At 37.0% G+C, this 13,783-nt stretch overlaps 1 protein-coding gene across 3 annotated transcripts in view; it reads left to right on the top strand.

Annotated features, from left to right (window-relative positions):
• Positions 1–13,783, top strand: part of mgat5b (alpha-1,6-mannosylglycoprotein 6-beta-N-acetylglucosaminyltransferase B) — a 382,458-nt gene that overhangs the window by 97,275 nt on the left and 271,400 nt on the right. For all 3 annotated transcript variants that reach the window (XR_015479408.1, NM_001442878.1, XM_087242002.1), the window contains 2 exon segments: positions 2,331–2,440; positions 10,743–10,816. Coding sequence is in view for 2 of the 3 variants with exons in the window: in NM_001442878.1 (NP_001429807.1) it covers positions 2,331–2,440; positions 10,743–10,816 (184 nt within the window). In the remaining variant the exon portion in view is untranslated.

The following is a 13,783-nucleotide window of genomic DNA, read 5'->3' as shown; positions in this document are numbered from 1 at the left end:
TATCAACATGCAACAATTTGGTGTAATTTGATAGAAAACCTTTACACTGCAAAAAATGCTTTTCGTACTTAAATTTTTTTGTCTTGTTTCTAGTCCAAATATATAAAAGTTCTCATATCAAGAAGCATTTTCTAGACAAGCAAAGCATATAGGGCCCTATCATACACCCGGCGCGATGTGGCGCAAGGCGTTGCGCTACGCTGTTTAAATAGCAAATGCATTAGCGCTCATATGTGCATCCATAGGCGTTCTGGTCTAAAAAGAAAGCCGTTCTGAGGCGGACCGCTGGTGCGTTGCTATTTTGAGAAACTATAATAGATTTTTCATTAGACCAAAACTAACCCGGTCTAAACTCCGGCGCAGAGTTGCGCCTCGCTTACACACTGCTTAATACACACAAGAGAGCAATAGGCAAATATCTTTACATATGAAAAAATGTAAACATTAAGGATATATATATAGGATACATTAAGAATAGATATAGGATATAAATATAAAGGATTAAAATATTACAAAACATATTATTTTTTAGCCAACATAAATATGAAAATCACTGCTTTTATGTCTTCTTCATCTCGGGAGGCTTTTTCAGTTCATTCATAACAATTTGCTTTTGTATATTGTTATTATTATTAGCAGTATTATTTATTATATCCATATTTATATTTGTTCTATTAAAAACAAGCTTAGATTTGTCCACCTGTCAGGTTTTAGACCATATGGGGCACAGCATGTGTTTTAGGATATAACTCAGGTTTTTGAGCACATTTTGTTATTATTGTTCATTTATTCGTTTGCTGGAAATTAGAACTGAATTTAGAAATAGTTTTGAAACGTATATTTGTGCTTAACAAACGCAATTAATTAATTATAGACTAATTGATGTCTTTGCGTAAAGGTTTCCCTATCCAAGAGCGAAAGTGAAAGTAGATCCATTATCTCTCATTCTCACGTAGTAGATGCTCTGTTTAACAGTTTTCTGTTAACTGTTTGCTTGTGAAATGTTCAGTTTTTCCACTTAGACTTACTTTACGTCCTGTAAATAGCGAATGCGCTCTTGGCGTGACGCAGCTGGCTCTTAAAGGGAATGGGAGATGAGATTCTGATTGGTTTATTCTCAAAACACACCTATAACTCATTAAGAAAATAAACTCAACCCTTTTAGACCATGCGCCTTGTCGCAAAGCGGATTTTCCCGTCCTTAAATTAGCAAAAATGCTTTCTGACACGCCCTGAAAGCGTTTGCGCCCTGCGTTTTGCGCTCTGCGCATGGACCGTCAAAATAGAGCCCTTTGTCTTGTTTTAAGTAGTAATGTGCCAAACTGAAGTGAGTTTTTCCTTAAATCAAGCAAAATAATCTGCCAATGGGGTGGGCAAAATAATCTTATCACAAATCGAAAAACAAGATTATTTTGCCCACCCCATTGGCAGATTGTTTTGCTTTTGTATAGGGAACTACTTTCATCCACCAATTATTCACATTTGCAGCTGATAATTCACCAACGTCTCATTAGAGCCAGTATTTGAATGATTCTCTAGCGTAATGTCTAAAGTGATGTCAAAACAGGAGCTTTTGCTCACACTTTTTAGATTATAAGGGCTGAACAGCATGAAATGCTATCAGTCTACAGAGATTTCCCAGTATTTCTCTGTTGCAGTTGGGAGATCACAACAATTAACCCCAAAAAAGCCAAAGCAAAGCAAACACTAGAAGATTACTGTTGTGTTTGCGATAAGGAAAAAAATGCTAAACACGTGGACGTTTCTTCTGTCTTTCTTTTTTATTGAACTAGTCTGCTGTAATGAAAACAGGAAGTTCATTCGATTGAAAACACTCATTATGCGCTCTCTGTCGTCATCTTGTGGATGGAAAACGTCAAGCCTCTTTGCTCTGCTCAATGACAGGCTGATGGCCGCCAACATGCTGAATCTCTGAAGTTACAAATATTTAAAATAAGCACTATCCTTACAAATAAACTGCGTAGTTGCTATCTAAACAAATATATTCTTGCCTTAAAAAGCCTCAAAAGTACATGATGTTGTCCAACAGCAGCACTATTTGTCAAACTGTAGTCAGTCTATTGATCTGCTGTCTCTCTATGTGGGCGGAGTAATACAGAAAGGTAAGGAGGCTGTAAGAGTTCTGATATTGCAGAATATCACACGACTGTTCATTTGTGCAAATATTCTAAGCTTTCAAATAGTCCAATATATCGTGTTCTTGGACCACCATAGACCTTTACAATTCAAACGACAACATTGACTATGTTATTCTTGACAAGCTCTCCGCTCTGTAGAGCTTAACCCCTCATTTCCCTTGACTCTTTCAGATTCCAGCCGGTGGGTTTGGTGGAGCGAATTCAGGCCATCGCCCAGAACGTGTCCGACATGGCTGTGCGCATGGAGCAGATCCTGAAGAAGACCAACATCCCAGTCAGAGGTGAATCTCGCACTTATATCTGAACAGAAAAACTTAAATCAAGGGATTTTGTTGAAAGAAAAATAATAATAGAGATAATACAGCTCAATCATCAATTATCTTTTGGGTTTAGAGGAACAGATGACAGAAATAGACAGTGTAATAATCATAATACCAGAATAACAACGACAACCACAACAACACAAAGTGGTTTCTCGAAAAAGCTGAAAGATTAGCTATTGTATTATTAAAACTGTGATCATTTGTTGTCATTTATGGATATGGTAAGGATAGACTATAGTTTTTGTGTCTCAAAATTATTTAACAAGTGGTACACTGATCACTAGTTAGGGAGCAAGCATCAGTGGTGTGTAGGTCCTATTGGAATTGCTCCGTTTCTTCTTAATGTGAATAAATCACATTTTTGAGCCTTGAAAAATCACAAAACTTTGCACACACAGTGTGCAAATTTACGTTTGTTATAGGTTTCGGAAGTGGGTGTGGCAAAATGGCTCCATTTCCAGGCGTCGTACTTTAAGAAACTCCTCCTAGGGATTTTTATCAGATCAACACCAAAATGTGGGCATTGTCATCTAAAGGCCTTGGTGATGTTAAATTGTGAAGATCTAGAGTTTTTGTTGAAGGAGTAGTCCGTGGCGGCCTCACAAACTTTTTTTCGCCACAAAACAGGAAGTTGTTAAAACTTAGGTATGCCTTGTTGGGCCTCAAATTTCAAATGTTTGATTTCATTTCTATTTTTTATCATGATCAGAATTTGAGTAGTCATGTCAGAATCTTATATCGGCCCAAACCTAAGCTGGATAGATACAGTGGATGGATAAATGGATGGATGGACAGATAATAGTAGTTGGATGGATGGATACATTTGATGGATGGATGGATGGATTAATAAATGGATGGATGAATAGGTGTAGTAGACGGATGAATGAATGATACAGTAGATTGATCAAAAGATATGATACAGTAGATGGATGGATAAATAGATGGATGGATATAGTAGATGGATGGATGAAAGAATGGATACATTTGATGGATGGATAAATAAATGGATGGATGTATAGACACAGTAGATGGATAAATGTATGGATGGATGTATGGATGTATGGATGGATGGATGGATGGATGGACGGATAGATAGATAGATAGATAGATAGATAGATAGATAGATAGATAGATAGATAGATAGATAGATAGATGGATGGATGGATACAGTAGAGGGATGGATGGGTAGATACAGAAGATGGATGGATAGATAGTAGATGGATGGATGAATGAATGGATAGTTGTATAGATGCAGTAGATGGATAAATGGATGGATGGATGGATAGATAGATAGATAGACAGACAGACAGACAGACAGACAGACAGACAGACAGATAGATAGATAGATAGATAGATAGATAGATAGATAGATAGATAGATAGATAGATAGATAGATAGATAGATAGATAGATAGATAGATAGATAGATAGATAGATAGATAGATAGATAGATAGATAGATAGAGGGATGGATGGGTGGATACAGAAGATGGATGGATAGATAGTAGATGGATGGATACATTAGATTGATGGATGTATGAATAAATGGATGGAGGATAGATAGATATAGTAGATGGATGGATGGATGGATGGATGGATGGATGGATGGATGGATGGATACAGTAGATGGATGGATGATGGATGATGCAGTAGATGGATGGATAAATGGATGGATGGATGGATGGATGGATGGATAGATGGATTGATACAGTGGATGGATGGATAAATGGATGATGGAGGGTTAGATATAGTAGATAGATGGATGGATGGATGGATGGATGGATGGATGGATGGATGGATGGATGGATGGATGGATGGATGGATGGATGGATCGATCCATGGATGATACAGTATATGGATGGGTAAATGGATGGATGAATGGATATAATGGTTGGATAGATGGATGGATACAGTGGATGGATGGATGGATGGATGGATAGATATAGTAGATGGATAGATGGATGGCTACAGTAGATGCATGGATGGATGGATGGATGGACAGTAGATGAATGGATAAATGGACAGATGGATAGATAGATATAGTAGATCGATAGATGGATGGATGGATACAGCAGATGGATGGATAAATGGATGGATGAATAGATATAGTAGATGGATAGATGGATGGTTGGATTCCACCATCATTGCACCATTCACTTTCTGGGGATGTTTAAATCTCAAGATGATCAAATAATCTAGCCACATGCTTTTTTTATCTCCATCTTTTATCATTGATCGTATGTAAACAACGGCCTTATTATGTCCATAGTGAAATTAAGTATATTATTAAGTCCATTAGGTCATACTTTTTATAACTGATGACTCTTAGAAGACATAATAATCTATAATTCATTAAGTCCTCAGCTTTTTTTTTGCCTGATTACAGCAGAAAAGATTGATTACCTCGCAGAAACTTAGCCTCGGCTAGCCAAAAATCATATTAAAATGCGCTGTTTAAAATTAGACTTGAAGGGCTCCGGGCCCTGTGCCATTGTTCAGGACAACACATTGGCTCTTTATTATTTAATGCCTCTTGATTGGAGTTCATCACAGTTATGCCAGTCATCCGACGCTGTTTGTACAGCGAGCCCCTCGGTGGGCTTCCATATCTCGGAAAGTTTGCCAACAGAGTTTGGTGAAAATCCAGACGCTTTTAGCAAGCATATGTGTGAAGTTATGTGGGTGGTTTATTTATGCTATTAATGTACGACAAACAAGTGTGTTTTTTTAACTTCTCCTCACAATGTACAGCCTCAAATTAAGAACTTTTATGTTGATCTGTGCTTTTAAAAGCAACCTATTGTACCAAAATCAATTTTATATGGGGTTTAAACACAATTTTGGGCAGCAGTCTGTGAATATAATCATGGTGAAAATATGTTAGTCAACTTTTTATAATCACACTTGATAAAAACAGCCTGCAGAAACACTTTGATTGGCAAAGCCCCGCCCATTAGTGACCATCTCTTCTTCATTAGCTTAGGAAGTTAGTCCTGTTTTCGAATCTTCCACTATGCTGATACACAGGCTGTTTCTCAATATGCGTACTTGTCTGTACTTGAGTTCTTGTGTCCTCGTGAAATGCATCAACTGTCGCACTATTCCAATCAAGTGTGCCGCAAGCCTGCGTTTGAATGAAGGTCTCGGCCGTTAGATCGCCCCCTGGGGGCTGGCTGCAGTACAAGTCATAAAGCCCGCCTCCTCCGTGTTAATGAAGGAGACTTAAGCCCAAATAAAAAAATTAATTACACTTGCAATAAACTGTCCCGAAAGATGGTTCTGGTCGATTAAGGCACTGGTTATTGTGCTGAAATAGGTGCAGATCTTCATTTTTGTAAGCAGTTTGTTTTTAGCAGTAATTTAATGCTGGGCGTGTCATCGTGATTGACAGCTGTGATTGACAGTTTCTCAAAGCAGCGCGTCTGAGCTTCGGCAGGAGACTGAAGTGTTATTATTCGATTTCTGTGTTATTTTACCATGACAAAATGAGTTCAGTAGTAAACTACAGTTTCTGACATACATGATCCTGGTGGAACACTGTTTATTCGCTAAGGTCAGGGCTTTTTTCGGGCTTTATTAGTTTGCTGATACACGTAAACCTAGCCACCCAGATAGCAAAATACAGTAGGGCCAGTTCCTGCTAGATTTCAGCCGGAGACTTACCCCTCAGAGCTCAGACTGACTACCTCTGCTGGACCTACTCCGGATGCCTGGACTCACTGCCCGAATCTAGCTCGAGTCAATCGAGCCAGATGCGGCGGCCGAGCGAGCCGGCGCTGCCGCATGCGAGCCAGAATCATCCCGCGACGCCGCGAGTAGGTTATGCGCTGCGGACCGAAGCTGGCGCGATTGAATATATAAAACCCTCATATTTGTTAACGTTATTACATCCATTTGTGTTGATAAGACAGCAAACGCATGCTGAGAAGTTCGGGGGGCGTGGTTGATTTTACATAAAGCGTTTGGTTGGAAGCTCGACTGCGCTCATTTTCGCGGCTCCTCCTCTGGCTCCATCAGACAGTCCTTCTGCGCATGTCAAGGCTCCAATTTCAGCAGTCTTTTGCAACAGTTTGTGCCCGTCAAGCAGGCGTTTTGCCCTCAAAGCATTCAATGGGAAAAGGGGCTGTCGCGTCGTCCATATTTTTTACAGTCATTGATTCCAATTCAAAGTACACATCTTGCCAAGTACAGATAAAATTCCCGCATGTGTACTTGCTCCGCATTCACTGAGTCAGAGGTTGCATATGAGGGGTGCTGATCGACGCTCAGCTTTAATGGAAAGAAAGTGAATTCAGACAATTTAATATCCCAGCAAAAGACAGGGTTGTCATGTATAAAGTGAAGTGTTTTTCAAACAAGTTTTGCAAGGTAACGCAAAACATCTTTGCGGGGGAATGCAAAAACTTTCAAAAATATGTTTACCCATCACTCAGTTTTTTTTTTTCTCCCACCCATTTTTTTTTCTCTACCATCCTGTCCCTTTCGGGTCTCCGTAGAAAACCACCAACAATCAATAATTATTTTATGATTAATGATTAAATGGTGTCATGCCTACTAAAAATGTGATTATAAAGGAAGTCAATGGGGCAAAAACAGCCCCGAACATAATGAAAGGGTAGTCAATTTGCCCAGAGTGTATTATTGATTGATTTATTTTTTACATTTTCAAAGTATTTTCCTTAAATATGTGCCAAAATAATATTTGTCACCAAAAATCATTTCCATTTGCTGAAACACCAAGAAAGTTGTGACCAAATTAAGGCTCAAAAGCATCCCAGAGTGGATGAAAACACCCTGACAGCACACAAGGGTTAAGGGAAAATCAATTTATAAATAACATCCTAAGTAACATTTATAGGTTATTTTCCACAACACTTTTAAGTTTAAGGGAAAAATAAGAGAAAATGATCCTTAAGGTGTTTTATGTAAGCAGGCTCTGGTCCTCCAGGTTGACTGTCCTGCAGAGTCGAACCCTGATTAAAAGCACCAGCCTGCAGCTTTCTAGTAATGCTTGATTAGCTTGTTCAGGTGCGCTTGATTAGATTGTAACTAAACCCTGCAGGAAAGTAGATCTACAGCACGTTTCCTGTATTTATTTATTTTTTTCTGTGCCTGCTCATAGCGAATGTGAATGTGAAAAATTGAAGTGTGAGACAAATCTGCCAAAATATATTATATTATGGGAACTAGCTGAACTATCTACAGATGTCAATATTTGGAATCGGCTTTAAACCCCAAGGGCCCTATCATACACCCGGCGCAATGTGGCGAAAGGCGCGACGCAATACTTGTTTGCTAGTTTCAGCTTGGCGCAAGAGTCGTTTTGAGGTGTTGCGCCACGCTGTTTAAATAGCAAATGCATTTGCGATCATATGTGCGTAAATTGACATTCTGGGGTGCGTCCGAAACTACTCAGTAGGTACTGCATTTGAATTTAAACGTACTACTCGGCCGTTAGAAAAGTACGTTCTATACAGTATGAACGTGAAAAGTATGAATGGAATTCGGACGTACTACATCCGCCATTTTGTCATGGTCACGTGACCTACCTGCGTTAGTTGCGTTGCCTCACTTCCATTCATGAATTCTCTCACGGGGCATTATGGGATAGCGCAGCGTGCATGGGATGCGCACTTCAGAATCTCGCCGGAAGTAGGAAGTCATCCGGGTACTTCTCGCATACTGATTTTCGAATTCTATGAATTCGGACATACTACTCGGCTCGCATACTGCTTTTAGCATACTATATAGTATGGAAGTATGCGGTTTCGGACGCAGCCCTGATCTAAAAAGGAAGGCGTTCTGAGGCGCATTGCTGGCGTGTTGCTATTTTGAGAAACTATAATAGATTTTTTAATAGACCAAAGAAGAGCCGGTCTATTGTCCAACGCAGAGCACGTTAGTCGTGCGCCTATTTAGTATAGTATAAGTAAATCTAGGCGACGCAGTGGCGCAGTAGGTAGTGCTGTCGCCTCACAGCAAGAAGGTCGCTGAGTCGCTGGTTCGAGCCTTTTGCAGGAGTTTGCATGTTCTCCCTGCATTCGTGTGGGTTTCCTCCGGGTGCTCCAGTTTCCCCCACAGTCCAAAGACATGTGGTAAAAGGTGAATTGGGTAGGCTAAATTGTCCGTAGTGTATGAGTGTGTGTGTGTGTGAATGAGTGTGTGGATGTTTCCCAAAAATGGGAAGGGCATCCTCTGTGTAAAAATGTGCTGTATAAGTCGGCGGTTCATTCCGCTGTGGCGACCCCGGATTAATAAAGGGACTAAGCTGACAAGTAAATGAATGGATGAATAATTAAACCTATTGCTTTAAAAGAGTGGCATGGTGGCTCATTGGTTAGCACAGAATGCCCGAGCATATTGCCCGAGAGGTGTTTCAAAGATGTCTGCCGAGTGAAATGACTTACCTTAAAGGGACTTTGGTAAAACATATGTTGGAATAGTTGGCTGTTCATTCTACTGTGACGACCCCTAATAAATAAGGGAGTAAGCCAAAGGAAAATGAACGAATGTGGCTTTGAAAGCCATTAGTAGATTTTACTTCCAATAATGAGTAAACTAACTGCTTTACTAAGTCTCCATTCGTTGAGTTTATTTAAAATATCTGTATGCTGCAAAAGACTGGCATCCGCAGGCTAGAGTAGTGAATCTCCTAAACGACTGTTGAACGCGTACAGAAAGCAGGACGTCCTCTGATTTAAGGTTGTTTTTCTGCCTGCGCGCTGTCTTTTCATAATCAAGCAGAATGGCCTGTAATTCTTTTCTCCGCTTGATGGATCTGAAGTTGCCTGTTGCACAAAGAACGACCTCCTTCTTGCTTAATTAGGCTGACTGGGACCGGCTACAGTGAGGGATGGGAGTTTATTAATCAGGGGGTATGTTTTCTGCTGCTTTTTCCTTTCTTTTCTTGCCCTATAGAAAAAAGAAAAGAAAGAAGCACAGAGCTCTTGACAAAGCCTTTACTCAGAAGTACAAGGTCCAAAAGGCTGCTTTCGTAATATGTAATAAAGTAAGCTGAAAGTCCACATGAACTGGAACCTTATTATTATTATTATTATTACTATTATTATTATTCATTCATTCATTCATTCATTCATTCATTAATTCATTCATTTTCGTGTCGGCTTAGTCCCTTTATTAATCTGGGGTCACCACAGCGGACTGAACCGCCAACTTATCCAGCAAGTTTTTAAGCAGCGGATGTCCTTCATGTCGCAGCCCATCTCTGGAAAATATTATTATTATTATCATTATTATTATTATTATTATTATTATTATTATTGAGAAACAGAACATTAAATGAGAAAATGTGAGGGCGTGGCTTGTTTTTTGTACTGCAAGCTGATTGGATGTAGTAAAGTAGAGAGACAGACAGACAGACAGACACAAAGAAAGAAAGAAAGGAAGAAAGAAAGAAAGAAAGAAAGAAAGAAAGAAAGAAAGAAAGAAAGAAAGAAAGAAAGAAAGAAAGAAAGAAAGAAAGAAAGAAAGAAAAAATAAAAAATAAAATAATTGAGATGGATGGATGGATGGATGGATGGATGGATAGATAGATAGATAGATAGATAGATAGATAGATAGATAGATAGATAGATAGATAGATAGATAGATAGATAGATAGAGATACAGATAGATAGATAGATAGATAGATAGATAGATAGATAGATAGATAGATAGATAGATAGATGATAGATGGATGGATGGATGGATAGATAGATAGATAGATAGATAGATAGATAGATAGATAGATAGATAGATAGATAGATAGATGATAGATGGATGGATGGATGGATGGATAGATAGATAGATAGATAGATGGATGGATGGATGGATGGATGGATGGATGGATGGATGGATGGATGGATGGATAGATAGATAGATAGATAGATAGATATATAGATAGATAGATAGATAGACAGATAGATACCGTGACTACTGTAAGTATGTTTGCCCTGCCCAATATCTCAGACAGACGCAATCTGAGAATTTAACTCAAAACAAGTGTATTTTCAGATTTCAATTAAAGAACACAAGGGCAAACTTTTTTTTTCTTAATTGCACAGATGAAATGTTCACCACAAAACTTGCCATGTGAGCTAATAAAATCATATGCTGAGTTTTGTACTTTAAAGACAGTGGAGAAGATGAACAAGGATATGGAGAGTCTCAGGAAGCCTCATTAAAGCGTTCAGATTCCCCAGCTGCTGTAGTGTGGAGGAAAGCTATCAGCCTGTGACGGTCTGTCCTTTTTTCCTTCCGCAGGCCGAGATGGCATTATGGGCCAATGTGAAGTCCCGAAGGATCCTGGTTACCCGGACTGCGCCAGTAAAGTAGATGTGAGTCGACAGAAAGTTTCGCTTTTTTTTTTTTTTTTGGTCTGTCTTCTTTCATGGTTGCCTTATAGAACTTTACAAGAAAAAAAAAAATCTAATAAATAAATAAAACAGATTGGTGGAAGCAAACACTCTGGCATCCAACAAATTGGTTTCTTGCAGAGTGTTTTCACACCTGTTTCACTGATTGATGATGTTGTTGTTTTTTTAGATGATGACTTTTTTTTTCCCTGATGCTGTTTACTCTGGTACAGTTTGTCCTCAGTTTAGAAAATCAGACCGACTTGGGTGCTTGACCAAAAAATATTGGATGTAAAACAAAGCATCACAGTGTAAAAAAAAGTGATTAGCTGACTTTAGGTTTTAAAAAGTGATTAAACATGGTGTTTTAAAAGCAGTTAGTGACTTAACAAAAGTGAGTAAATCTGTTGCTTTTAAAGCGATTAGTTGACTTTACTTTATAAAAGTGAGTAATTATGTTGCTTTTAAAGCGATTAGTTGACTTTACTTTATAAAAGTGAGTAAATCTGTTGCTTTTAAAGCGATTAGTTGACTTTACTTTATAAAAGTGAGTAAATCTGTTGCTTTTAAAGCGATTAGTTGACTTTACTTTATAAAAGTGAGTAAACCTGTTGCTTTTAAAGCGATTAGTTGACTTTACTTTATAAAAGTGAGTAAATCTGTTGCTTTTAAAGCGATCAGTTGAATTTACTTTATAAAAGTGAGTAAACCTGTTGCTTTTAAAGCGATTAGTTGACTTTACTTTATAAAAGTGAGTAAATATGTTATTTTTAAAGCGATTAGTTGAATTTACTTTATAAAAGTGAGTAAACCTGTTGCTTTTAAAGCGATTAGTTGACTTTACTTTATAAAAGTGAGTAAATCTGTTGCTTTTAAAGCGATTAGTTGACTTTACTTTATAAAAGTGAGTAAATCTGTTGCTTTTAAAGCGATTAGTTGACTTTACTTTATAAAAGTGAGTAAATCTGTTGCTTTTAAAGCGATTAGTTGACTTTACTTTATAAAAGTGAGTAAATCTGTTGCTTTTAAAGCGATTAGTTGACTTTACTTTATAAAAGTGAGTAAACCTGTTGCTTTTAAAGCGATTAGTTGACTTTACTTTATAAAAGTGAGTAAACCTGTTGCTTTTAAAGCGATTAGTTGACTTTACTTTATAAAAGTGAGTAAATCCGTTGCTTTTAAAGCGATTAGTTGACTTTACTTTATAAAAGTGAGTAAACCTGTTGCTTTTAAAGCGATTAGTTGACTTTACTTTATAAAAGTGAGTAAATCCGTTGCTTTTAAAGCGATTAGTTGACTTTACTTTATAAAAGTGAGTAAATCTGTTGCTTTTAAAGCGATTAGTCGACTTTACTTTATAAAAGTGAGTAAATCTGTTGCTTTTAAAGCGATTAGTTGACTTTACTTTATAAAAGTGAGTAAATCTGTTGCTTTTAAAGTGATTAGTTGACTTTACTTTATAAAAGTGAGTAATTATGTTGCTTTTAAAGCGATTAGTTGACTTTATAAAAGTGAGTAAATCTGTTGCTTTTAAAGCGATTAGTTGACTTTACTTTATAAAAGTGAGTAAACATGTTGCTTTTAAAGTAGTTAGTTGAGTTAATTAAAAAAAGAATTAAATCCCTTGCTTTAAAAGCGATTAGCTGACTTTAATTTAAAAAAAGCCATTTAAAAGCTATTTATTGGCTTTAATAAAAAGGGGTGTAGGGCTGTTGTCTTTATAAATAAATTAGTTTACATAAAATATAAGTAAACTTATTGCTATTATTTAAATTTACTTTAAAAAAGTAGTAAACCTGTTGCAATTAGGCAATTAGGTGACTTTAAAAGAAATTATTAGACTTTTATTTTTTATTAATGGACAATTTAGTTTTATTTGATTTAATTTAAAAAATGTAATAAAAATAATGCTCTTTTGGAAATAAACTACAATTTTTACTTTGAAATCAATCAGAGAGTGAATTTAAAAATAAAATAAAATTAAATTAAATACATTTAAAATATCCTTTGAAAAATAACAGTGTAAAATGCAAATAAAGCAACATAATTGTTATATATAAATACTGTAACCGCTAACCATTGTTGTGAAATTGAAAAAAAAAAAAAAAGAAAATAACTTTAAGAGTTATATTATTTTTACTGAACATCCCATCTAAGCATTTGGTGGCAATAATCCACTGAAATCAACATTGAAGCCAAGTTCATTGTGATACATTTGTGACATTACGTGTAACCACTAATAAATTATGCTTATATTAATCATACAGTTACGATTTACAAATTTGACCTGCATGTGAGTGTATTACCATAAATACATACAGTTAAAGTCAAAGTTATTAGCATTCCTGTGCAAGGAAGAGCAAGGAATTTTCACAATAACTCCTATATATTTTTTTTTCCGTCTGGAGAATGTCCTTTTTATTTTATTTCAGCTGGAATAAAAGCAATACTGTCATCATGGCAAATATAAAATAAATCAGTTAAACTAGTTATTGAAACTTTTACGTTTAGAAATGTGTTAAAGAAATCTTCTCTCCCTTAAGCAGAAATTGGGGGGAAAATTATACTGGTGGTCTAATAATTCTGGAGGACTAATGATTCTGACTTCAACTGTATATATTGTTTCTATTCTCCACAAACAAACATTATTTCACCACACCTGTCACAGCGTTTGAAATAACTATGATGAATTGAATGGTTTGTGCTGCAGGAAATGCACACAGGAGGGAGTTTAGGAAGAATGAATTGCTCCCTCAGAAAGTGGTTTATTAGCATCTGCTGTCTGCGCCTGATTCGCTAAATTAATTATGCAGATCAGACGACAGAGTAAACACACCCACAAAATCTGGGCTCACACTATTTGCACATCACAGATCCAGAGACCTCTGCAGTATGCCGTACCTCACATTGAGCTTTGTTTTTAAAGCTTAAACAACAGTGTAAATGTTA

This window comes from Danio rerio, chromosome 3, assembly GCF_052040795.2.
Source record: "Danio rerio strain M-AB ecotype USA chromosome 3, GRCz13ab, whole genome shotgun sequence".
NCBI classification, from domain to species: domain Eukaryota; kingdom Metazoa; phylum Chordata; class Actinopteri; order Cypriniformes; family Danionidae; genus Danio; species Danio rerio.
Note: the sequence above shows the minus strand (reverse complement) of the source record. Positions and strands in the feature narration are given on the sequence as shown.